General features: G+C 19.0%; 9 protein-coding genes across 9 annotated transcripts; 2 read left to right on the top strand and 7 right to left on the bottom strand.

Moving 5' to 3' along the window:
• Positions 1-647: 647 nt before the first annotated feature.
• SRAE_2000078000 (Ubiquitin-conjugating enzyme, E2 domain and Ubiquitin-conjugating enzyme/RWD-like domain-containing protein) lies at positions 648-1,634 on the top strand (the record flags this gene model as incomplete). Its single annotated transcript, XM_024651654.1, has 3 exons — positions 648-924; positions 978-1,137; positions 1,631-1,634. 3 exons carry the CDS (start codon positions 648-650, stop codon positions 1,632-1,634), a joined length of 441 nt encoding a protein of 146 aa, XP_024505310.1.
• A 4,859-nt stretch (positions 1,635-6,493) lies between these two features.
• SRAE_2000077900 (Protein kinase-like domain-containing protein) lies at positions 6,494-7,909 on the top strand (the record flags this gene model as incomplete). The annotated part of the gene is made up of 1 exon (XM_024651653.1): positions 6,494-7,909. The coding sequence occupies one exon, from the start codon at positions 6,494-6,496 to the stop codon at positions 7,907-7,909; it is 1,416 nt and encodes a 471-aa protein (XP_024505309.1).
• Positions 7,910-8,212: 303 nt separating this feature from the next.
• On the bottom strand, positions 8,213-8,610 carry SRAE_2000077800 (Hypothetical protein; the record flags this gene model as incomplete). The annotated part of the gene is made up of 2 exons (XM_024651652.1): positions 8,213-8,356; positions 8,413-8,610. The coding sequence occupies 2 exons, from the start codon at positions 8,608-8,610 to the stop codon at positions 8,213-8,215; spliced, it is 342 nt and encodes a 113-aa protein (XP_024505308.1).
• A 363-nt stretch (positions 8,611-8,973) lies between these two features.
• SRAE_2000077700 (BTB/POZ-like domain and BTB/POZ fold domain and BTB/POZ domain-containing protein) lies at positions 8,974-9,732 on the bottom strand (the record flags this gene model as incomplete). Its single annotated transcript, XM_024651650.1, has 1 exon — positions 8,974-9,732. One exon carries the CDS (start codon positions 9,730-9,732, stop codon positions 8,974-8,976), a length of 759 nt encoding a protein of 252 aa, XP_024505307.1.
• A 912-nt stretch (positions 9,733-10,644) lies between these two features.
• On the bottom strand, positions 10,645-12,837 carry SRAE_2000077600 (Hypothetical protein; the record flags this gene model as incomplete). The annotated part of the gene is made up of 1 exon (XM_024651649.1): positions 10,645-12,837. The coding sequence occupies one exon, from the start codon at positions 12,835-12,837 to the stop codon at positions 10,645-10,647; it is 2,193 nt and encodes a 730-aa protein (XP_024505306.1).
• A 2,629-nt stretch (positions 12,838-15,466) lies between these two features.
• Positions 15,467-16,817, bottom strand: SRAE_2000077500 (CAP domain-containing protein; the record flags this gene model as incomplete). Its single annotated transcript, XM_024651648.1, has 2 exons — positions 15,467-15,886; positions 15,939-16,817. The coding sequence occupies 2 exons, from the start codon at positions 16,815-16,817 to the stop codon at positions 15,467-15,469; spliced, it is 1,299 nt and encodes a 432-aa protein (XP_024505305.1).
• Positions 16,818-17,903: 1,086 nt separating this feature from the next.
• Positions 17,904-18,788, bottom strand: SRAE_2000077400 (CAP domain-containing protein; the record flags this gene model as incomplete). The annotated part of the gene is made up of 2 exons (XM_024651647.1): positions 17,904-18,308; positions 18,351-18,788. The coding sequence occupies 2 exons, from the start codon at positions 18,786-18,788 to the stop codon at positions 17,904-17,906; spliced, it is 843 nt and encodes a 280-aa protein (XP_024505304.1).
• Positions 18,789-20,246: 1,458 nt separating this feature from the next.
• SRAE_2000077300 (CAP domain-containing protein) lies at positions 20,247-21,148 on the bottom strand (the record flags this gene model as incomplete). Its single annotated transcript, XM_024651646.1, has 2 exons — positions 20,247-20,672; positions 20,714-21,148. 2 exons carry the CDS (start codon positions 21,146-21,148, stop codon positions 20,247-20,249), a joined length of 861 nt encoding a protein of 286 aa, XP_024505303.1.
• Positions 21,149-22,569: 1,421 nt separating this feature from the next.
• On the bottom strand, positions 22,570-24,230 carry SRAE_2000077200 (UDP-glucuronosyl/UDP-glucosyltransferase family-containing protein; the record flags this gene model as incomplete). The annotated part of the gene is made up of 3 exons (XM_024651645.1): positions 22,570-22,967; positions 23,013-23,874; positions 23,916-24,230. The coding sequence occupies 3 exons, from the start codon at positions 24,228-24,230 to the stop codon at positions 22,570-22,572; spliced, it is 1,575 nt and encodes a 524-aa protein (XP_024505302.1).
• Between the last annotated feature and the right edge of the window lie 2,361 nt (positions 24,231-26,591).

Genomic DNA, 26,591 nt, shown 5'->3' with positions numbered 1-26,591 from the left:
AAAGATTTTATATAAAAAAATACAAATATTAAAATGACATATTATAAGTATGTTGATATAAAAATATACATGATGTAGAATGTTAGAAATATTCACCAAGATATCTTAGATTCTTATGAAGAAACAATTTTGGAATTTTGTTTATCCAACTTACAAATATTAACTTAGGGAAAATGTTGTGTATACCTAGTTCTTGGCAAATGGTATTTTCATCTTATTAAAATGCATCTATTTCCTTAGCTTGTAAGTAAATACAACGTTTATTGTTATCATTATATAACATTGCTTTTTTTTACAGAATTTTACTTACTATTCTTAATGGAGCGTACTTTTTATTATACATACTTTTTTATCTTCATGAACAAATATGTTCCTATTTATAATTATAACTTATATTTATGATTGTAGTTTTTTTTTTCCTTATTTATTATTTTCACAAATTTTTATCATAAATTTTAGTTTTTTTTTCTTAGTTACAATTTTCCCACTATTAGTATTTATTATAAAGTAATCAATTTTGTTTTACACTTTTATTAAAATATTTTGTAAACGTGTTATAATGTTAATTATTGTTTTTTTTATGAAATACATATTTTTTAATAAAATTATTTATATGCTAAATTTATAGTAAAAGTTTAATTTCAATTATGAGTACATTACCCAGAAGAATTTTAAAAGAGACAGAAAGACTTCTTTCTGAACCTGTTCAAGGTATTACAGCTATACCAGATGAAAATAATGCTCGTTATTTCCATGTAACTATTGATGGTCCTGAAGACAGTCCTTTCCAAGGTGGAACATTTAAATTAGAATTATTTCTTCCTGAAGAATATCCAATGGCAGCTCCTAAAGTAAGATTTATGACAAAAATCTATCATCCAAATATTGATAAATTGGGAAGAATTTGTCTTGATATCTTAAAAGGTAATTATTATTTATATATAATGAATTGTATATTATTAATCTATATATTTTAGACAAATGGTCACCAGCTCTTCAAATTCGTACTGTCTTACTGAGTATTCAAGCATTGTTATCGGCTCCAAATCCTGATGATCCTTTAGCTACAGATGTTGCTGAACAGTGGAAGACAGAAGAAGCTGAAGCAATTAATACAGCTAGAAAATGGACTGAAATGTATGCTAAAAATTAATAATAAAATTCCGTTTTATATATAACGTTGTATCGGTGTTTTCTTATTCTTAAACTTATTATATTTCATCTGATTATGGTCTTATTGAATACATTTTTCTCGATCTACTAAAATATAATAGTTAAATATTATTATAAATTTGTACTATTATATTTCTTATAGCATTATAAAATTTTAACGATGTTTTTTTTTGCTATATTTTCGTTAAGTGAATTTTTATGGCAAAAATAACAAATAAAAATTAACTATTACTTATTCCTTTTATTTATAAATTTTTAAAAAAATATATATTAATGATTTTTTATTTAATTATTATATATGTATATATCCTTAAATATATAAAAGTAAGGAATTAATTAAAAAAAATTTTTTTTTAATTATTTAATTTTTAATAAACTTTTTTATGATGAAGAAAGATACACTAATAATTAAAAGTACAATCATTTTTCCAAATAATTAAGTTTTTTTTTTATATAGATAGTATAGCAAGTAATTTAAAATTAAAATTGTCTCCAAAATGGTAATATCAAATGGAATTTTAATTTAAGAATAAAAAAAAGTTGGAGAAAAGTTTTGGTGTTAATTTTTTGTAAAGCTAATATTTTTTTAATATTATAATAAAAAGATGAATTGTATAATTTTTTTTGTTCTTAAAAATAAAGCAAGTATCGTTATAATTGAAAATTTTGTTCTTGAGATATAAACTTGAAAAAATTTATTGTCATTTTAAAGTTTTTTTGAGAAGTTTAATTTCCAAGTTTAAGAATATATATTACAAAATGAAGTTTTTAAAAAATAAAAAATAATTTTGAGAAGGAATTGTTGGTTTTAATTAAAAAATAAATTCAAGAAAAGAATATTGTTAACGAATATTTTGTAATGATAATATATGTAAATTCAATTTTAAAAAATATGTAAAACTTTGTATAATTATTTAAATAAATGAAAAAATTTAAGATGTTTTAAAACTTTGTTAAATTTTTTATCATACTTTTTCAATTATCAAGATATCATAAACATAAAAAAAGACTATGGAAAACTTCATTTTAATAGTTGGAAATATTTACAATTTAATACAAATTATATGTGAAATAATAATTTTCAACTAAATATAAATTATTCAGAAATGAAATATTAAAAAAAATAAATTACTAATATATTTTTTTTAAACAGTAAGGTTTTTTAAAAATATCTGATAATAAACCATTTTTTTGGTTTTTTGAAATTTATCCAACATAAGTTCTAAATTTTTTAGTTGAATGTGAATCGAAAATATTTTGTTCTTCAAAAAATTTTCTTACCCATTTGTGTTTTAGGCTTAATTTAAGAGTCACTGACGTGCTCAATTTTTTTTTTGAATATTTGAATATTATACATATGTATAATTTTTTTTAAAAATACAATGTTGATTAATAAAATTTTCTATACTAAAACAACAAATAAATAAAGAAAAATAAGTAATTATAAAAAAATAACTTTTTTTGGAAATTAAATATGATACTATATTCATTCGATAGCCCTTGAGACAGGATGAATTTTGAATATAATCAACAATATTTGAAAATTGAAACTTCAGGAGTTATAAGGATTCAAAGATGAGGAGCGAAATTGTGGAATATTTTTTTTAAATCTCGACTTCCATGATAATATTGTAAATTTTAAAAACAAATACTTTTTTCTACATCAGTTTTTTACGAGAAATTCATTCAGCCTATTCACATCTTCATAAGACTTCTAGAAATGAAGATATGATAAGAGGTATGCTTGGAAAAATTTTTTAAGAATCTAGTGATAACTCATGTTAAGGAAGTCACAGGTCCATGAAATTTGATGCGCTGTGCTTCTTTTGTAATTTAAGGTATACTCTACGTTGAAAGCATTTTTTAATTTTCAACCGTTCTTGAGATATGAAATTTGGTACTTTTTCGCGCGTAATCCATTGTCACCATTTTTTTATATCTCGAAAGCGGTTAAAGGTATAAAAAAATTTTGAATGTGGACCCCATTTAAAAACTCATTTGAAGACGATTGCAGAAATCTGATTTCGTTTATCTTGATTTTGAAGCGAGATATGACCAAAGGGGGAAATTTTTCAAAAATATTCATTGTTCCCGACTTTTTAGCATCTTAGCAAATATTCATCCTATTAATATGGGATTAGTTTCATTCGATTTCTATTCAAAAGTAGGTCTAGAAAATTAATTTTCAGAGCTATAACGTTATTATTTTCAGAGATATAAAAAATGGCTGAAAATTTTCTAGATTTCTGACTTTACCTCTAAAAATGTGACCAAAAAATAACAACTTTTTTTGGAATTTGAATATGCAACTATAGTCATTCGATAGCCCTTGAAATGGGATGAATTTTGAATATAATCAACAATATTCAAAAATTGAAACTTTCGGAGTTATAAGCAAACAAAGTTGAGGGCGAAATAGGGGAATATTTTTTTTAAATCTTGATTTTTATGATATTATTGTAAATTTTAAAAATAAATACTTTATTCTAGATCAATTTTTTACGAGAAATTCATTAAGCTTATTTACATCTTAATAGGACTTCAAAAAATAAAGTTATGATAAGAAATATATTTTAAAAAAAGTTATAAGAATTTAGTGATAACTCATGTTAATGAAGTCACAGGTCCATGAAATTTGATGCGCTGTGCTTCTTTTGTAATTTAAGGTATACTCTACGTTGAAAAGATTTTTAAATTTTCAACCGTTCTTGAAATACTATGTTTGGTACTTTTTCGCGCGTAATCCATTGTCACCATTTTTTTTTATCTCGAAAGTGGTTAGAGATATAAAAAAATTTTGGAGGTAGACCCTATATGAAAACTCATTAGAAGACGATTGCAGAAATCTGATTTTATTTATCATGATTTTGAAGCGAGATATGAACAAAGGCGGAAATTTTTCTAAAATATTCATTGTTCCCGATTTTTCAGTATCTTAGCGAATATTTGTCCTATGAATATGGGACTAGTTTTATTCGATTTCTATTTAAAAGTAGGTCTAGAATATTAATTTTCATAGCTGTAACATTATTTTTTTCAGAGATATAAAATTTGGCTGAAAATTTTCTAGATTATCGACTATACCATATAAATTGTAATAAAAAGGACAACTTATACACATGAAGAAGCAATAGTTTCTATAAATAACATGGCTTATGATTCTTCAATAAGAATTTTTAAATAATCCTAGAGGAAACATATAATAAAATATAGACGATACAACAAATATCGAATTTTTACAAAAAAATAAAAGTTGAAAATCCAAACATGGTATTTTTTTTTAAATCTATCATATTAAATATTATAGTAATCTTATGTTACAAAATTAAAATTTTTTTAATTTGTTTTTTTAAGTACATTATTAATTTTTAAAGAATAATTATATTTGTCAATAAAGTATTATTTATTAGACAAGAAAATAGCATAAGTTATCAAATATTAACTTTTTTCTTTTTAACAACTATTTAAAGAATTGACACAAATTCATTCATATTGGAAGAAAAAGTTTAAATTATTAATTATTTAGTAGATTATAAAAATATTAGAACTGATGTTATTAGTTATCATTGTGTATCTAATTTAGAATTAAAGTTTGATAATAAGGTTTACTTTACTGTTAAATATGGTGTTAAATACTTTTTAATTACTTTATCACACAAGTTATAATATTTAATAAATTGTGTTTTAAAAAGCATGGTACATATTATTTAGTTGAATATAATGTTAATTATATAGTATCATGCTTTTTAATTTGTTTATCTGATTTTATATATCTGGTAAATGTTTAGTGTCTAATATAATATATAAAGTTTTTTTTTTATCAATTAAAAGTAATGGTCCGTTTATAAAATATAGTTTAATGTTATTCTTTATCTTTTATTAATTAGTTTGGGTATATAACTATCGAATAAACATTCTTTAGATTCATTTGTTTAAAATAAAAAAATTTCTATTCTTTTATTTTTAAAAATAAAAAGTTTTTTTAACAACTTTAAATTATTTGTACTTAAAAAATATTTTTTTTTTAATTATATTTTAGATTATTATGAATAATTATCTAGCTCCAATGAATCATGATTTATGTGAAAACCTGATAAAAATTATTATTGAATATATTACATACTCCAGTTCTAATAAATGTATTCAATGTTACTTTTGATACACTTAATATTAATTTTAATAATTTCATTGATAACTTATTTGTATTTATATAATTATTTTGTTGATGAATTTATATGTTATCCATAATTAAAAAACCTTCTATGTCATAAATTTATTTCAATTATTGTTAAATATTTTAATGAAAGAAAGAATAAAAGTCTTACTTTTGGTGTAATTATGATTCTTGAAAGATTTACTGCTTTTGTTAAGATGATTTTAACTTTTTTGATGAGATATTAATAAACATTATTGATATCAATTTAATAACTATCTTACGTTTAAAAATCAATAGTTAATACTTTAAAGCTACTTGAAATAATATAATAAAGAAATTATTTATTTCTATAATGGCAGTTACTTCAAATTTAGAGATTTTTAATGATTATGAATAAATTATAAATAATTCTTATATAACAAACTTTATCTATCTCATGAATGAATTTGAATCTTTTTATTTAATGCTAAATGTAAATATCCTTACTTGTAAATATGTATAAATGTTAATTAAGAAAACTTAATATTCTTTAAAAATTATTTTTCATTTTGTATTTTTATTAAATGAAACTTTGTGTTTATTTGTATGTCTAGTTTTTTTTTTCATTATAACAAGTACACTTTTTGAGAAATAATAATGCTTAAACTCTGATTTAAAATTTGTATTAGAAAATATATTTATAAAAACTTTTGTAAAATCTATAACTTTAATCATAAATAATGTGCAATTAAACAAATAAAACAATTCTATTAAAAAATGAAGCAAAGATAGATATTTTTGATTTGTATATCCATTCAACTATAGTTAATGATTTAATTGAAAAAATAATATGGAAGGTAATAATAAAGAAATATGTTACGTAGAATTTTTCAATAATTAGAAACATTAAATTAACTAAAAGTTAATTTGAAATTTAAATAAAATGCATATTTTATATATTTTTAAATTAATATTATTTAGATTTTTTTTTAAAAAATGATATGATTCTTAAACTACTCCTAGTATAAATTTTATATAAAATATAATATATTTTACTTAAATTTCAACTATTAAAAGAATCAATCTTTGATTTTATTAACGAATATTCAAATAAAATGTTAAATAATTTTACTATATAAAAAATGATTAATATATTTTTGTCTTAATTCAAAAAATTATTTAATCATGGTGGGGCAAACAATAGGTGAAATAATTCCTGATATTTATATTAATAAACCATTTGAAGTGATGGAAGAAAATAAATCTACAAAATACAATATTCAATATGCAATACGATTAGGAATATTTAATTATGCATACAATGGAATAGAAGATAAAACAAAAAAAGAAGTTCTTATTAAATACATATCAACAAATAGTTTATTATTAACTAATTCATTAATAAATATTTTAAAAAGTAAAAATAACTCATCAAATTATTTATTAAATTTTATAAGTACTGGAATTTGTAAAAATTACAAAAGTCCATTTTTAATTATGGCAGGTGGTTGGAATAATTTATCTGAATTAATTAATTGGCATGGACCAAGAGTATATAATCCTGATACATTTTTAATTCCTGCAATTGATGCTATCAATTTTCTTGATAATTGTGATATTGTACATGGATATTTAAAAACTTCATCATTTTGGTATAAACAACAAGATAAATGTAAAAATGATTCTAATTGTCGTTTATTATGTATTGAAAAAATAATACTAGGTGATTATGAAAAATCTTTTTTAGATGATAAATATTTTGAAAATATTAATACAATTAGTAATACATCAAATAATTCTTCTGAAATAATTAATATTTCAAAACAAAGAAGTGAAGGTAGTGCATGTAATTTAAAATATTGTGCAGCCATAAATCATACTTCTAGAAATCGTAGTCAAATTAATGATTATGAAAGTCTTTTTTATATTTTAATTGAATTATATGAACATAGATTACCCTGGGAACATCTTCATAGTGATGAAAAAATGATAAAACAAAAAAAGGAAGCTTTAAGATCACCTGAATGTTCATTTTATTATAACACACCAGAAGATCTTGCAGAAATAGTATGTATAATTGATAAATATGTCTATTTAAAAGATCATACAGAAAAACTTTATAATGTTATTAAAGAGAAATATGAATATTATATAAAAAAATATTTATTAAATGATTCAAATAGTAAAATGTTAAATGATACAGAATATGTACGTATTGCTGGAATATTTCGTGCTAACAATAATATTCCAACAATATATAATAAAACATATGTACCACCAGGAACATGTTTAATTACAAATAAAATTAAATCAAAAGATGAAGATAAAATTATATCACCAAGAAACAATGAAAAACAAACTTTTGATAACAATGGAAAAGGATTAACAAAAAACTATGGTAAAAAATTACTAGGAAAATTAAATAAAAACTCAGTTAGTAATCAATCTAATGAACCAACTAATAAAATTACTAAAACTTCATCAGAAAAACATTTACATAATATGAAAACTAGTGTGAATATTACTAAAACTGTAGTTGAAGATAGTAAAAGAAATAAACATATGAAAAAATTATTTTCCAAAATTTTCAAACCAAAATAAGTCGTAACACTAAATATATGATAAAAAATAACAATTGAAATAGTATAATTTTTTAGAAACATTTTTATTAATCATAACACATTTTTATACAACAATTTTAAATTAAATAAATTTTCAATAAAATATTTTTTTTTACATTAACAATAAATGATACTGAGATATTAATATTTCAAATTTATTTAATATTTGTAAATTTCTATGTTATAAGATTTTATAATATTATTATGAAAACAAAATTATTAAAAATTAAAATTAAAAATAAAGAATTTTTTTTAAAAAATAGATAAAATTGTAATTGAATTATTATGTTAAAAAGTATAGTAAGAAAAATACAATAAAAGTTAAATATATTAAAGGATAATTTTTATTTCCACTATTGCAGTAATTTGTTGAACAACAACAAGCGAAAATTTCAGCAGCATCTTTTGTTCTTCTACATCCAGATCCCTGAAAAAAAAAGTTTTTTTTTTTTTATAATAAATAAATTAAAATATATAACAAACCCATGAACAATAAGAATTTGATGGACATGTATGATATTTAGTACCATCTTCAAGAACTCCAGAAACACAATATTGTGATGAGCATCTAATTATTCCTATATTATTTATGTCACCATATCCATCAAAACAATATAATGAAAATATTACACAAAAATTAGATAAAAATATTATTAACAAATTGTATCTTAGTAATATCATATTTAATAAAAATATTTATATTGATTTTTTTTATACATCTTAGATTTCTTATATACAATATATATTTATATAAGGTATAAAGAAAGACAATCCTTTTTGTATTGTTATCAATAACATATAAATAATGTTTATTACATTTTTTATGCTAATATTGTTACATTATATTGAAAAACATATTATTAAAAGTTAAATTTTGTTTACATTAAAAGAAGAATTGAAAATAAATTATCAAATTTTATTGTTAGTAAAAAAAAAAAAGTAATTTTATTGTACAAATTACAATAAAATTTTTTGATTGATTAGTTTAATTTAATAATGTAAAAAAGTTAAAATTATTCATAAAAAATGTTGGTTTATTATATTTTAAGAACATGTTTTGATTTTATGTTTCCTAGTTTTCTTTAAATCATTCATCATTATATGTACATTTCCAACATTATCTTTTACAGGAGAATATGTCTGTTGATATTTATTTTTTCTAGATTTAGTTAATGATTTTTTTCTTGAAGGAGAAGATTTAATTTCACTTTCATATGAAGATTCATTACTTTTTTTAATACTTTTTTTCATTGGTAAAGAGATATTTTTACTTGAAGTATTCTTTTTTCGTAAACTTTTCCTTGACTTTATTTTAGATTTACTACTTTCACTTTTTTCACTTTTGATTGTTTTTTTAGATTTTTTGTTATCATTACTATAATTAGTATTTGATTCAATTTTAATTTCTGATAATTTATTATACAAATTATTAATTTCCAATTTCTTAGTCATATACTTAAAATTCTTAAAATATTTTTTCAAATTTATATTAACTGTTCCCTTATAAAAATATTTTAACATAAGTTTTATTAATTTCAAATTATATCTTAAATCATTTAACTCTACAATTTTTTGATTCTTGCTAAGATTTCTTCTAAAATAAAGAGAATGAGCTTGGAGAAGTATTTTATGAGTTAAAATAGATTCATTCTTATTAATAATAATTTTTATATCACAAGAAAATTCATTTTGAAGTTTATAATCAATGTATAATTTATTCAATATTTCTTTACTATGATTAACTTCTTTTGTTATTGTTGATATAGTAGTTGGATTTGTGTCTTGAGTTATACTTATTGACATGATAAATTATTTTAATATACAATTTAAAATTTTGATTATATATTTATAAAAAATTATTATTTAAATTTTTTAATATATTATTAAAATTTTTTAAATATTTTTTTTTGTTGTTGATTTCATTAAGATAAATTTTTTTTTCATTTTACAAAGTTATTTTACATAATAATTTAACTGAATTAACTTTTTTTTTTTAAAAAGTTTTTTATTCTATGAAACTAAATTAAATTATTTTACATAGTATATGTGTAATTTCTTATCAAAAGTTGATGTTTAGATAAAATTTATATAGAAAAATAAGATATTTTAATTTATCTAACTAACTAGATTTTTGGCATGGTTTGATAATATATTGTGTTAAGATTCAAACTATTCAAAAAATTAAAGAATGAGATACAATGGGAATTTATATTATTTATAGAAAATAATAAATTATAGTTATAAAAAAAATAATTTCATTATTTATTATTTATTTTTTCAAAAAAATGTTATTTTTATGAAGTAATTTTTAAAAGTAATGCTATATATTATAAAAATTTTATTTAAATCTTATTCTTTATTTTTTTTTGTACAATTTAATGTTGAATTAAATATGATCTTATTTCATATGTTATTTTTTTTTGTTGATAAAATTATACAATACTTTTTATAATGTTAATAAACAGGTTAGTGCTATAATTTATAAATTTAATATTATTATTATAACTTAAAAATAAGTTTTTTATTTAATTAAACTAAAAAATTACAAACAAAAGTATGCGTTTAAATAAATAAAATATTCATATTTCAAGACTTTTATTTAAAATGATAGGCTTTAAAATCATTTCAAACAATGATCATAATATAAGATTTTTATAAATAAATTTTCTACAATTATATATTTAAAGCTAATTGTAATTTATTTTACTTATTCATTTAAGATTTACAATTTTTGGATACAACACTTTTTGATTTAGTTCGTGATTTTTTCCTTGAATTACCCTTTGTTCTTTTACTCTTTGATTTAGAACTTCCACGTACAGATGAATGTGATTTAGACATTGATGATGTACCCGAATTTTGAGATATCAACATTTGTTTTTTCTTTTCATTTTTTTTTACTACAATCAAACATATTACTACACCAATTAAAACTATTACAGCAAAGATAGAACCACAAATTATTGATATAATTACTGTTTTACTTAAACCTTTAGTTTCTTTTTTTTTTTTTTTTTCAGCAACTTTAATATTTTTTTGAACCTCTGTTTCTTTTTTGGTATTAGGATCAAGGTAGATACATTTGACATTTGTATCTGTTCTATAGTCTTTTTCATCATCTGGATGATATACAACATGATCAAATCTTTCTTTAAAATTTTTATTAATATAATTAATAATTTTAGTATCTCTTTCAAAAAATATTGGTTTTTTGTTTGGTATTGTAACAGTCATTTTAATCAAAAATTGTTTATTCTTGTCTACTAAATCACATTTATACATATCCTTATTTGACATTGATTCATCTACTGTTGTTGTTTGATTAGATAAGCTTTTTGCTAACACATAAAATTCACTATCAACTATATCAAGAATAGTTACATTATATAGAATACATTTATATTTTCCAATATCTTTATTTGGATCTCCTGTAATTTTTATACTTTTAACAAGTTCACCAGAATATGTTTGATCATTAACATCTAAAATTTTTTGTATACGTGTAGAAAATGCTTTTTCATAAAAATCTGAATAACGGGGATCTTTATTTTTAAATAAAATGACTTTACAAGATATTTCTTTGTCTTTATTTGCATCTAAATCAATTGTATATGTTTCTTTTTCAGGATCATCTTTTTTAACAACTTTATATTTTGGATATTGAGGTATTTTATCAACTGTTAATCCTAATTTACCAACTTCAGTTCCATGTTTGGCAACACATTTAGTTTCAAATATTGGTAAGTCATAATCATTATCAAAAAATTTTTCCTTATTATTTTTAAATTTATTTAAAATCCAATCTTTGTCATAAGCATAAATTACTTGTTTATAATAAAATTTGTGTTCATTTAATTTTGTTATATATTCTATTTCTCCTTGATCAGAATAATGAATATCAGCTTTATAAATATAAGAAAAAAGATAATAATTTGTTATATCAATGTTACCACAATAAAATTTATCAGATTTTATTTGAAAATAATCAATAAGATAATTATCATTTTTATCAAATTCATAACCAATTCTTATAGGACCAGATTGTGTAATATTTTTGTCTTGTTCTAAATAACCACATGTAAAAGTTAATCTATTTTTAACACCTATTTGACGTGGAATATATCTTAATCTATGAGCTGGTACTAAAATATGTCTATCATAATCATCTGGAATTTTTGGATAGTGATCTAAAATTAAACTATCTGGTTTAAATGTAGCATAAGTATATCTTGATACCCAATTTTTATATGGGCAAGCAACGAGAACTGTTTTATCATATCCAGCTGTTTTTGTTCCACCATAAAAAAGAATATAATTAAAATTTTCAGTTGGATTATCTTTAAATCCAATAAATAAACCTTGTTCAACTACTCCACCATTCATTATTTTTTCACTTGTACTCATATGTTGATCACCTTGTGGATATAAACCAATATTACAACTTAATAATGAACATTTAAATCCTATTTTATTTTGTGTTAATGGCATTTGTTCATATGGTTTATTAAATGTAAAATGTGAATTACTAGCAGCTTTTTTTGGACAAATTAAAAAATAAATATTATTTCCAAAAGATTCATAACTACTTTGTTGTTTGTGATATAAATTTTTTAATGGTATAAGAATCTTTTTAAGTTTTGTAATTTTTAAATTAACACTATTTTGAATAGAATGTACAACAAATTCTCCATGAATAGGAGCATCATCTTCTTTTATTGTAAAAAAAGTATTTTCTTTTTTTGAACTTGGTACTATATTATAATCTACCATAACATATACCCTATTTTCTTGTATACTTGAATCGCAACTATATTCTCCCCAACCATTAGTATTTGCATATGATAATTTAATGGTACATATACTAAAAATTAAGCTATATACTAATAAATGTAGAGAAATCAATCTCATATTTACAAAAATAAAATAGAATAAATTTAATTTTTTTTTTATTTGTTTTTAATATCTTTTCTTTAATAAATTTTTGAATAATTATTTTTTTAATATTATTTTAATTTAATATTTATGTATAATGTAATCTGATAAATAAAAGAATATAGCTATATTTTTAATTAACATTTTTTGTTTATCAAAATTTTTGTTTATTAGATGGTTAATAATTTTAAGAAACAGAATAATAATAAAAATTTAAATTTTAATATTTCTATGATAAATAATATTTTAAATAATGTATATTAAAAAAAATGATTTTAGAGTACTTTATCAATTTATACTTTCCATTATCTTATCTGTTAATGATATTGTAGAAGAATATATTTTTGCACTTCTATTCTCTTTATATTAAGAAATGTATGAATCAGATTTATTTATTCGGTTTTTTTTTTTAATTTTTACAATAATTCTTATTATAATAATAAAAAATTATAATTAATATGAAATCTATTCATACAAAAGCAAAATTTTTTGAGAGAATATTTTAATGAGTTGTATCATTAGTAATTTCATAAAAATAGTAAATTTGAAAGTTTAGAAAGTATATTACTAAATATACATATAAATTTTTGTAATAAAGTCTTTGTTTTTTAAAGTTTAAATAATCATAGTGTAATATTTTATTTTTATTTACTAATATTAAATATGAAATATATATCTTTTTTTTAATAATTATAATAAGATTTTGTATGTATTCTACTTATCATTTAATAAATTTTTTTAATTTTTGTATTAAATTAAGTAGATTGATGTTTGAACATTATCGGCAACTCTAAAACGTAATTTGAGTATAGGTTTTTTTATCTAAATTTGAAAATTGAAATTCATTTTAAACATATTTTAATAATTTGAAATATATTATTTTGTTATTATGTTTCTAACTTTTAAAAGATTATGAAACTAATGGATATTTATTCTATTTTTATTTATGATAAATTGTTTCTATACAAAAAGTTTCGTTTATTAGTATTTATGTATATAAATTTCAATAAAATCATTGATTTTTAAATATAATATTGCTTCAAAATTGGATAAATACAGTTTATATATATTGGTTATCCTTTAGTCTAATTTATCTTATTGTCTTGATTAATTTTTCTTATTTAAAATAAAAAATAAATAGCATCAATACATTTACAATTTCATATAATCTTCTTTGACATTATATCTTATATTTTTTTTTATTTAAAAGTTTATTAATAATATTTTAATAAATATAATTTGTTTTTATATATAATTATAAAATATAAATTAATTTGAATATTTTTTTATTATTTAATTTACTTTTTAAAAATTTTAAAGAAAGTATATTTATAATTAATTGAAAGTGAATAAGAAGTTTTGTTACATATGATCATATTTACAAACATTATACATCCCACACTTCCGTGAATATATTATTCTTAAAAAATAAACTATTTAAAATTTTTCTATTTTTTTTATATTGAAATGTATATACAGCTGAAGTTTGTTTTTAAATGTGCTTTTTATCAAGTTATGAAATTATATTAAAAGAATACTTTAATATAAATTTTAAATTGAACTATTGTTAAATTGTGTATTTGTATAAGCAGTAATAATAGCTGTATATTTATAGAAATTTTATAATTTTTTTTTTTGTACTAAATAAAAGTTTAATTTAAAAATGTTTAACACATATTCAAAGTTATACTTTGAACTTTTTATTGTTGTATTAATGTTAGAATAGTGAGTGCGATATTTTTTTATAATTTTTTTATTTTAAATTAATATCAATGTATCAACTTTAATTTACTTTAATAATACAAAATTTTTTCAAATATTTGGTGAGTAATTCAATTTTGATAATTTTTGTTATTCTTCATAAAATATCATACATTTAATTATAATATCACTTAAAAAAAATTCTTTAAAAAATGTTTAAAAAACATAAATATAACTTTCTAAGAACTTGTTAAAAAAAGTATTAGATAAGTTTAAAACTTAATAAAATAATTGTAAGTTTTTATTTTATCATTATTATTATTTTTTATTATAGTTGTAAGTAATGTTCATTGATATATAATTTCTAAGGTTACTTTTTGATTTAAAACATATGTAAATAAATTTTTTAATAAAAGTTATTACTATAAATATTTTATTAATAAAAATTTTAGCTTTTTTTTTGTACTGTTTTAATTTTTAATTTATTTTTATTATAAATTTATAAATTAAATAATAATACGGAGGATAATTTAACAAAGATAAAAATTTTGTCACATATACTTAATATCAATAAAAAATAAAAAAAAAATTTATGATATTTCATGAATTATAACATTAAATATTAATTTTTTTAATAAACAAATTTAAGAAATTAATATTATAACAATTATAATATAATTTAAATTCTTTATCAAATTAAGTCATTATACTTTAAAAAAAAATTAATTTAAATTAATAATATACATTTATTTATATAAAATTTTTATAAAAAGTATGTGTTAAAGTTGATTAAAAAATTAATCTACTTGAAATGAACTAAATTATTTACAGCTAAATTAATAGTATTTCTACATAAAAGAATGTGATTATTATGAAAATATTGTAATATATAACTACAATATTTTTAACCTAATATACCCTTTCTTCTTTTGAAAACATTGTATATATACTGATTATTAATATTTCCTTTTGGATAAAATTTACAAACAACAAAAATAATATCATCATTTGTAGCTACACCAATGCCAATTTGTTGCGAGCTTTTCCAGACTAATTGTGTAAACATTTGCGATCCATAATTTGGATGATTTGTTGAATATTTATAATATTTATTTTCATCATACCATTTTTTTACTATTAATGATCCTGCTGGATAATAAGCTGCTCCTAATGTTTCTCCATACTCTGTTAATGTGTCTCTTCTTAATGTTTTTTCATATGCTATTCTTCTTGCATGCCTTTCACTTAATATATGAAGTTTTGTATTTTCAACTAATGGTTTTACATTATGATGCCTTCTATATATATTTATTTCAGTAAATAACTATAATTTTATAATAATAATTATTATTATATATAAATATAATTTAACTTACTCTTGTTCTAAATTGTCTATAATTATTTAATGAAAAACATTTATAATTACAACTATCCCATATTGCATGCCATATTCTATTACTAAATGGATCTTTACCTACAACACTATCAATATTAAATTTTTCATATAATTCATATTCTGGATTAGATGTTTTAGTATAAAGTGTATATTTTCTATTTCTTGGTCTAAATGACATTGAATCAGATAATATTCTTTCTTTTGAAATATGTCTTATAATACTATTTGGGCTTGGTAAATATTTAACTCTTTTAATAGTTGAAGAAAATGTATCTATATTTGCTATTTTTGCAGGAGATCGTTGTCCAGAGATTCTTTTAATATGTTTTTCTTGTGCAGCTTGTTGGCGTATTTTAAATGAATTTTCAGGAGATCTTGGTGTAGAAGAACGTAATAAACGTCTCCGATTTAAAATATATTTTTTTGTAGAATAATTATTAATTAATTCAGGAGCTGGTATAAATTCTTTTTCTAATTTAAATGATCTTTTTGGAGCATATTCTTTATAACTTGTTTTAGAATTTGAACTTGAAGAATCACTCGACATATTGGATGATGTACTATTTGATTTTCTATTTACATCCGATGAACTTTCACTATTTGTATTTGAAGATTTATCTGAAATAATTTCTTTTCCATTATTTAATTTTTTGAGACATTCTTGAGCAGCTCTTAAAGAATGGAAATATTGACCATTACAAATATAAACAATATTATTTTTGTATTTTCTTTTAACAATTGTGTATGCTGGTAAATCATTATAATTTTTTTGTTCAATTGTTTCTTCTGTTCCTGTACTACTACCACTACTTTTATCACTTCCATAATTACCTTTTGTTTTTATTTTTGTAGAAGGCATAGTTTGACCATTTAATATATGTATAATTACGTGGATAAATAGAACCAAACAGAATTGTAATTTCATTGTAATTTTTATGCTATTTTGTTATAAAATTGTTACTTTATATTCTTTTTTGTTTTCCAAAAGGATATACAAATAAACTACATCGCTGCACGCCTTACTGAACCAAATATAGACAAATAATTTAAAAAAATTATTTTAAAATAATTCCTATACATTTAAAAAATAAATATATATAAATATGTTATTTTTTTAAATGTAAAAATTTAATTAGTTTTTTTATATAAGTAATTGAAACTTGAATAAAATATTAATTATATATCAACTTTAATTAATATCTTATGGTATTTATTAATTTAAGAAAATTAAAATTTATAGTTAATTATATAATCATTTATAAAATAATGTTTCATTAAAAAAAATTATTAAAAAAAAATTATTAAAAAAAAAAACTATTAAAAATGAATTATCATAAAAAAATTAAAGAGATGACGAAAAATTATCACTTTAAATTACAGCATTAAAGATATAACTGAAATATTAAATGAAAAATCTATTATTTTAAAGTATTACATTATATTAAAAAAAAAACCTTCTTAATATTTTTAAATATAGTAAATTTAAAAAATTATAAAATGCGTAAAAATTTTATTTTTAATTTAAACTTGACAATTTTATTATAAGTGGTCAAATAGTTGAAATAGCATATACTCATATGAAAACTCTACTTTTATTACCGATATACCTTTTTACTATAAAATAATTTTCATACTATTGATTTAAACTATTAAAATTTTATATAATATTAAAGATATTAAAATATGATAAAGTACAAAAAAAATTTTTTTATATGGTTTGTGTGTATTTTAATATTTTTTAAAACATCAGTAAAAATATAATACTTATCAAACTTTATCATTATTTTTTAGTTTACTTAAGAATATATTATTAATATAAATTTTATAATAGAATCAAATAATAAAGAAAATGTAATTTTATTTTTTATTTGTCTTAAAATGCATAAATAAATAAAAAAAATATTTTTTTTACCATTTAATAATTAGTAAAAAAAAATTATTTTAATTATCTTGGTAAAACATTTGAAGTAAATTTTCCTCTAACATTACCTTTTGGGTAAAATTTACAAACTATATAAATAACATGTTCTTTTCCTTGAATTCCAATTCCGATTTCTTTTGAACCTTTCCAAATTAACTGTGTAAACATTTGTAAATTTTTATACGATAAACCTTTTCTATAATTATAATATTTACTTTCTTCATACCATTTATTAACCATGGTATTTGCTATTAAATATAAAGATGCACCAATTGTTTCACCATGAAACCAAAATTTTTGCAAAAATGTTATTTTTCCACTCATAGACAACATTTTAGCATGTTTCTGAGCTGTTGCTGTTAATGAACTGGTCATTTTTAAAGGTTTAACGTTATGAATTTGTCTTAACATATTTATTTCTTTCAGAAGCTAAAAACATTATCTATTAAAATTATATTTAATAAATCTTACTCCTTCTCTTAGGTAAGCATAATTATTAATAGAAAAACATTTATAGTCACATCTTTTCCATACTATATTCCATATAGATCTTGCAATTGGTATTGTTCCTAATAATGATTCAGTATTAAGTTTTTCATATGGATTATATTGGTTCTTTATAGATTGATTACGTCGATTTACCAAATTAAGTCTTTTCAAACATGAATATGCAGTTTCGAAAGTGCGATACATCTGTGTGTTACAGATATATACTTTTTCACCTTTATATATTCTTGAGAATATTGTATAATTATTTAGACTATATACAGCTATCTCTCTATGCATTGTTTTTAACCTAAAACTAGCTTCACTAGCAGAACTATTTCTTGATACTACTGATGATTGTGATTTTAATTTTAGAATTATAAAATTAAAAAACAGTAGTAATAGTAAGTTAAAATTTTTCATTTTAAAATTATAAATTTATATCAATAATTTTCCAATATATGTTACTTTTTTGTACTATATTAAAGGATATATCAACAAAATTAAATTTTTTTTTTTTTTATATATACATTTGATTAAAATACTCTTTATAAATTAATTAGATTTTCTTTATGAAAAAAAATTTATCGAAATATTTTATAATAATTAACAATATTATTTAAATAAAATTTAAAAATAATTTTAAGAAATATTTTTAATTTATATATGTCACATTTTTGTTAAAAAACTTCTTACAAAACATTAATTATTTCTATTATTCTTAAAAAATATTTAATTAATTTTTAAAGAATATATTTTCAAAGAAATAATAGTTAAAAAATTTCTATACTACAACATTTTTCATAGATATGTATAAATATTTAGATATCACAAAAAATAATAAATTTTACCATGTATAACATCAAAAATGCACTAAATAAAATTATGTAAATCTCAAAAATTATGAAATTTTGTGTTAATAAGTAAATGTATAAATTTTAGTGATAATTTTAAACACATTTTTTTTATCATATGATATTTTACGGAAGTAACATATGAAAAACTAATTTATTTCCTAGTTAACATAAAAAAATTATAAAAATGTATATTTTTTTTCCAAATATTTTATATTATGTTTTTTTTTACATCATTATATTTTATAAAATAAATACAAATATTTTTTTATATTACCATATAATTGTTTTATTTTAATGATAAAATTTACCTTTTTTTACAAAAAAAAAGTATTTATAATTTTTGTAATTTTTTAACACCATAAATTAACAAAATCACGATATTAACACAAATTGTACATAAATGTAATAATTAATTATATTATATTTACAAAAAAAATAACAATTTACTCTAAAAAAGTAATTTTAATTTAAAACAATTGATAACTTTATTCAAATATATAAAATGAAGAATCATGCTTATGTTTAAGCTATTATTTTTGATAACCTTTTTGATTAGTATGATTGATGCTGCATTATCAATTATAAAATAAAATATTTTTAAATACAAAATAATTTGCTAAAGATCTTTTAAAATAAAATTGTTAATGTACAAAAATTTGATTATTGTTGATTTGTAAAACTTTATTTTAATCAAAATATAGATTAAAAATTTTTTATAATTTATTTTTCAAATAGACTATATAATTATTTTTTAAATTACAATATTTTATATAGATAACAATATATATAATAAAGCAATCATAATGGCTAAAGTTTTTAATAATAAAATAAAAAAAATATCTTTTTTTAATTGATAGAATAATTTATTTTAAAAATAATAAGGATACAATTTTTATGTTATTTTAAGTCTATTTAAAATATTTCTTTTTAAATATCATCATAGCTTTTTTTACTATGATTCACTAAAAATATGTATCTACTTATTTACAAATTTAAAAATATTTTTTGTAATTTTTACTTTCTTTTAAAGTGTATTAACTCGTTTTATCATTGAAAAGACATTTGAAGCATATTTTCCTTCAATATTACCTTTAGGATAAAGTAAACAAACAATATAAATAGCAGTTCTATTTTGAGTAACTCCAATTCCAAAATATTTTGTATTTTTCCATACTAATTGTGTAAACATTTCAACATTTTTTAAACGCTCACCTACTTTGAAATTATAGAATATACTTTCATCGTACCATTTATTAACCACTGTATTTCCTGCCAAGTAAAAAGCAATTCCTGATAATACACCATAACTTGAACTTAAGCTACTTGATCTTATTATTCCTTTTTTTGCAATCTTATTGGCTTCTTTTTGTGCTAGTTTATAAAGTTTTTCTTGTGGGTAAAGTACATTAACTTTATGGTGTTCTCTAATAATATTTATTTGTTGTAAAGTCTAAAAAAATGTTTGCTAAAATTATTTTAAAAAATTGTTACCCTCATTTTTAGTTGATAAAAATTTTTACGAGCAAAACAATAATAATCACATCCATCCCAAACTCTCAGCCATATTTTTTTACAAACAACACTATGCCCTAAATAAGATTCAATCGTAAAATCTTTATAATAATTTTGCTCATTTTTCTTTTGCAAATGTGAAGTAGCTTCTCGATTTAATGTCTTAGCATATTTGAATGCTGCTTGAAATGAATTGAATGGTTGATTTCTACAGAAGAAAATTTTTTTGCCATTAATTACTTTCTCTTTGATATCTTGTTTATTTATGGAAAATACAACGTTATCTTTAATTCCATCATCAGTATCATCATTAGAGTAAGAATGTCTTCTTCTAAAACGAAATGGATGTTGTGCTATTAAACTTGGAATTATTAAATTAAAAATTAGTAATACAATAAAATAAAAATTTTCCATTGTATAACTGAAAATTATTATTGAAAATTTATTAAAATATTTTAAAATTGATTGTTAAATTTAAGTACATGTCAACAAAAATTTAATTTTTTTGTTAAAATTTAGTCAAAAAGTTTATATTATTTTCTTTTTTGTTTTTAATTTAAAAATTTATTTCTATTTTTGAATAATTATTTTTGTTATGATTTTTAAGTGATTAGAAATTTTATGTTAAATTTATTAATTGAAAATAAAATTATTGTGTTTTTATTAAGGTCTACTTCATGAAAAAAATTTATTAAAAAAATGTTTTTTTTTTGCACAAAAATATTTTCTCAATTTTTTACTTTCATTTACTTTGTATTGGTTTTTTTTACAAGAAAGACATTTTAAGTAAATTTTTTTTTTTGGAAAATTTAATAAACAATAAAAAGGACATCATTTGTTTTAGTAACTTTTATACCAAGTAGTTTTGAAACTTGTCAAAACTAATTGTGAAAACACGTTAAAATATTTTATGACGATTTACCATTTTTATAATTATAAAATCTTTTTTCATTGTACTACTTATCAACTAAAGTAATTCTAATCAAATTAAAAACAATTTTCATTGTTTGAACATACTGCTAATTTTTGTTATCCAATTTAATTTATTCCACTTTTTGTAATCATATCAGTTTTTTTATGCTTTTATATTAAATTGTATTTGTAAAAATGATAGACCAACTTTAGGATGCATTCTTAAAATATTTATTTCTTCTAAAAATTGAAAAAAGTATTTATTAAAATTTGAATTGAATAATTCTTACACTAAATTACAGTTTATTATAATTATTACGAAAAAAACATGTATTATTACAATCACCCTATACTTCTCTCTATACTTTTTCCTAAATAATGTTAAATTTTAAAAGTTTTTGATAATGTTGATTTAAAGTTATTATAATAATATTAATGTAATTTTTTCATTAATTTTATTAAACATTAATATGTATTTTCAATTGAATAAAAAAATTTGCTTTTACAAACGTGCATGCTTTTTTCACTGTACATTGTCTTTTTAATAAAAACTTTTCATAACGTGTTAATTCAAGCCTAGAATCTATATCATTTTTTAAATTAAAAATTTGTTTTTTTTAGATAAAAATAAATGTTACTATCAATAATTTACAAAAATATGATAAATTTCATATTATCAAAAAATATATGTTGATAAAAAATTACTTTTTTTTGGTATATGTTTAATTAGAGCTATTGTATTTTAAATAATATAAATATAAAAATATTTATAAATTACTTTGTTTTTTTACAACTTTAAAAATATATTTTTTATATTTTATAGTGATAAGAATATTTTCCTGACATTTTTTTTATGTATAATTTTATTTATATAAAATATTTTAAAAACTTTTATTAAAAAAAATTATTTAACTATACTTTATTTAATCTTGTTTTTTTTTACTATCAAATAATTTTAAAATATTTTTAAAAATTAATTTAAAAATTAGATAAAAAATAATAACACATAAAGTAATAAATGGAATAATAATATCAAGATTGTAATATTCTATAACACCCATGTCTTTAGAAGCTAAATCTAGTTGTGGAAGTTGCCCAAATCTGCATGCAAATTCAACATGTTTTATTAACAATTTTTCAGATGAGATAGGTCTGTTTTTTAACATTGTAGATATTTTTAATAAATTAATCTTATATTTTTTATTACTTATAACTTCTTTAATTTTTTCTCTAAACTTTTTAGAATCTCCAAGAATTTCACTATCAACAACCATTCCTATTTCTAATCTTTCAAGTAATTTTCCATTTCTCATTTGATCACCTATAATAAATTATCATTATTGATAAAAACATTTTAATATAATACCAAAAATAGGAACAGCTAGAGCTGGTGTATTACTAAAAGCAGCTTCTGTTATACTTCCCATTCCTCCATGTGTAATAAAAAGTGTTAATCTTTTATCATTCAACAAATCATTTTGTGGAACCCATTTTTTAAGTATTAAATTGTCAATACCTAAACCATGACCATCTTCTGGTGTTTCATATTTCCAAATAAATGTTATATCAGGAAAACTTTTTATTGTTTTTAATATTTCATCTTTTAACTTTTGATTCATATATGTACTTTTAGCAACAGATCCAAAAGATATTAAAATTGTTTTATTTCTTTTATTTAATATTTTATCAAGTTCTTTAGAAATTGGATTTGGTTTTGGTATTCCTATACCAGATATTTCAATCATTTTTGGACTTTTAGGTGTTGGAATATCTAAAAATGGATTAGAATTTATTAAAACAAATGAAGCATTTGTCATAATTTTTTGTGAATCATAAAAACCGACTCCAAATTTTTCATTGAAAATATCATCCATTTCTGTGTATTTTGATATGAAACCAGAAAAATACGATAAATAATAGTGTAAAAACATGTTTGTTGCCCGTTCAAAGTATGACATTTTATCAGATGCCCCATGAATTATTGATGGTACATAAGATACCGGAAATGGAATACCAAACATTGGATAAAAATGATCAAACATAATACCAGTAGTTGTTACAATTGTTGTATTTATTTTCCAATACTTAAAAAGTCCAAACATATTTGGATATATACATTCAGCAATTCCAACATCAAAATTTTGAGATATAATAAATTCTTTTAATTCTTTATTATCAATTAATGATTCTGCCATATATCTTTTAACCTTAATAAAGTTTTTAAACATCTAAAAAAATATTTTCATTGTTTTTTTTTTTAAATTAATACCTCTTTACTGTTTGTTACATTTTTTGACATTGTCCAAATGTTTTTATTATGTTCTTCATTAGATATTAATTTAGATATTTCAGGATCTATATCAGTATAATATATTTTACCTCTTTGATAATATGGATCTTTTAATGAATCATCAACTTTTGAAGACAGAACAGTTACATCGTGATTTGCATTGATTAAAATTTTTGTCATTTGACTCATAAAATTGATATGAGAATGCCCAAGTTTAGGATTATATATTAATATTTTGTAGGCATTCAAATTGATAACAAAATTTAAAAAAATAAAAAATTTTAAGAAAACCATTTTTAAATAAATTATAAAAAAAGAATTTAAAATGAATTATAAATATGATACTTTTTTTTATCAACTAAAAGATTTTAAATTAAACTATTCTTATATTATGCTTTGATAATTTTATCTTTTATTTTTTTTATATATACTTTGTTATTTGTTTGATAATTCAATCTGTCTTTCATTTCATCTAATCAAAATAATGTAAATAAAATATTTCATTTTACAATTTAAAAAGATACAAAATGAATTTGTATTACAAATTTAAGTGTTAATAAAAAAATAATAGACATATTAAAAAACATTTTCATATTTTAATGATATACATAAATTGAATGGTTTAAGTATAGTTACATTTTGATAGAAACTTGAAAGTCTATTAGGCGGTGTCAAATGTAGAAATATGAAACAACGTGGTACAACTAAGTATTTTTTTGAAATTTATCTTGTTGAATTTAAATAAAAATAGAAAAGCAAAGAAAAAAATATTTTTACCAATTTCTTCAAAGTTTTACTTTTTATTGATAAAGGTATTTCCTTCCATATAAAAAAAAATTCCCATTTTTTTATCATAACATTTACAAAAGAATAAGACAAATCTTTTGGCATGCTTTTGTATTGTAACTTTCAATTTTTCTATAAATATGAAAAGATCAGGTTTATAAACTTTTCTTAAAAAATTAAGTTTTTTTGGAGATACTAAAAAAACAACACTGAAATTATGTTTCAATAATATTTACTTTTAGTTTTAACACATCATAATCATCTGAAGAAAATCATCTAAAATCACAATACTCCTATACTTTAATTCATACATTTCTACTAAAATAATCTGTTTCTAAAAAATGCTTTGATATTGAAGTTAGTGTATAAAAAAATTATCAAGCTTATATTTATTACATAATTTTTCATATACTCTTAACAAATGATTATAAACCATATTATACTTAAAAACAAATTATAAACATGGTAATATCTTTTTATTAATTAATTTTATTTTGAGTTATGTTTGAAGAATCATTAAATTTCTGTCTTACATTATTTTTTCAGATAAATAAATAAGTTTTTTTATTATCAACATTTACATATTTTGTACTTAAATTGAAAGTTTCTTTTGACAATAAAATTTTAAAATTAGTATATAAAAATATGAAAAATTTAAAATTGATTTTTCTAAATATTAGAAATTACAACAAAATCACAATTAAAATATTACTCAATTTGTTTATTTAAAACATATATGAAAAATGATAATTTGAGTTTGTAACTAAAGTTATTAACTTAAATTAAGTTTTAATATTTGTGAAATTTAATTATAACAGTTGTATTTATACAATATAATCATTTATAAAAAATTTTTTAAATAAATATAGTAATGATTTTTAAATTTACTAATATTTTATTTACAATTATTAATGAAATAAAAAAAATATTTTGTTGTTAATAAAATATTTTGCAGGTAATAAGTAATAACAAATACTATCTTTTAATAATAATTTTTTTTTATACAAATATATTTTTTGAATAAATATTTCTTCATATAAAACTTAAAATTAATTGATTAAAATTGTTTAAATTATAAAAAGTTATATTTTAAAAAATAACTTTTTTTTATAAATCGAAATCTTGTTAATATATAAAATTTGCAATTTATACAAGTGTAATTTTTTTATCAAGAAAAATTTATAAAACTTAGATTAATATACTTATAAACGAATATTATTAGTTGTATTAATATTAATAAAAAATGGTCCTACTTTTTTTTTCAATATTTATTTTCAAAACAAATTTACTTAAATTTTCAAATGATAAAAAAAAATAAAAATTTAAGACATTAATAAATATATAAGAAATGATTTTTCAGTATTTAAGTTTATCTTATGTAAAAAAATTATTTTCAATCACCAAATTATTCTTATTTCATACCAATATACATAAGTTATAAAATTGTTAAATATTTTGATATTGTAAATTTTTGAGAAAATCATTTGTTTGAAATAAAATTAAAAAATAATATTTTTGTTAATTTTTAATGTGTTTGTTTTTTAATGAAAAAAAAATGTTATTTAATTTTTTTAAATATAAATTTTTAAAGTATAGAATAATTCTTCATAAACTTATTATAACATTAAAATATCATGTAAATAAAATATGTGTTGAAATAGTTAATAACAATTTTAAAAAATAAAAGTGAATGAAAGCAAATAGCACAAAATTATAGAGAAAACTTTTTCACAACACAATATTAAAATTTTGTCAAAGAAACTTAACTTTAAAATTTTCTAAAAGAAAAAATCAAAATTAAAAAAAGTTTTATATTAAGATTTAAAAAATGTGTAAAATAATAGTAAAAAGAAATTTAAATAATTGATA

Source organism: Strongyloides ratti, assembly GCF_001040885.1.
Source record: "Strongyloides ratti genome assembly S_ratti_ED321, chromosome : 2".
NCBI lineage: Eukaryota > Metazoa > Nematoda > Chromadorea > Rhabditida > Strongyloididae > Strongyloides > Strongyloides ratti.
The sequence above is the reverse complement of the archived record's forward strand: the minus strand, read 5'-3'. Positions and strand labels throughout refer to the sequence as shown.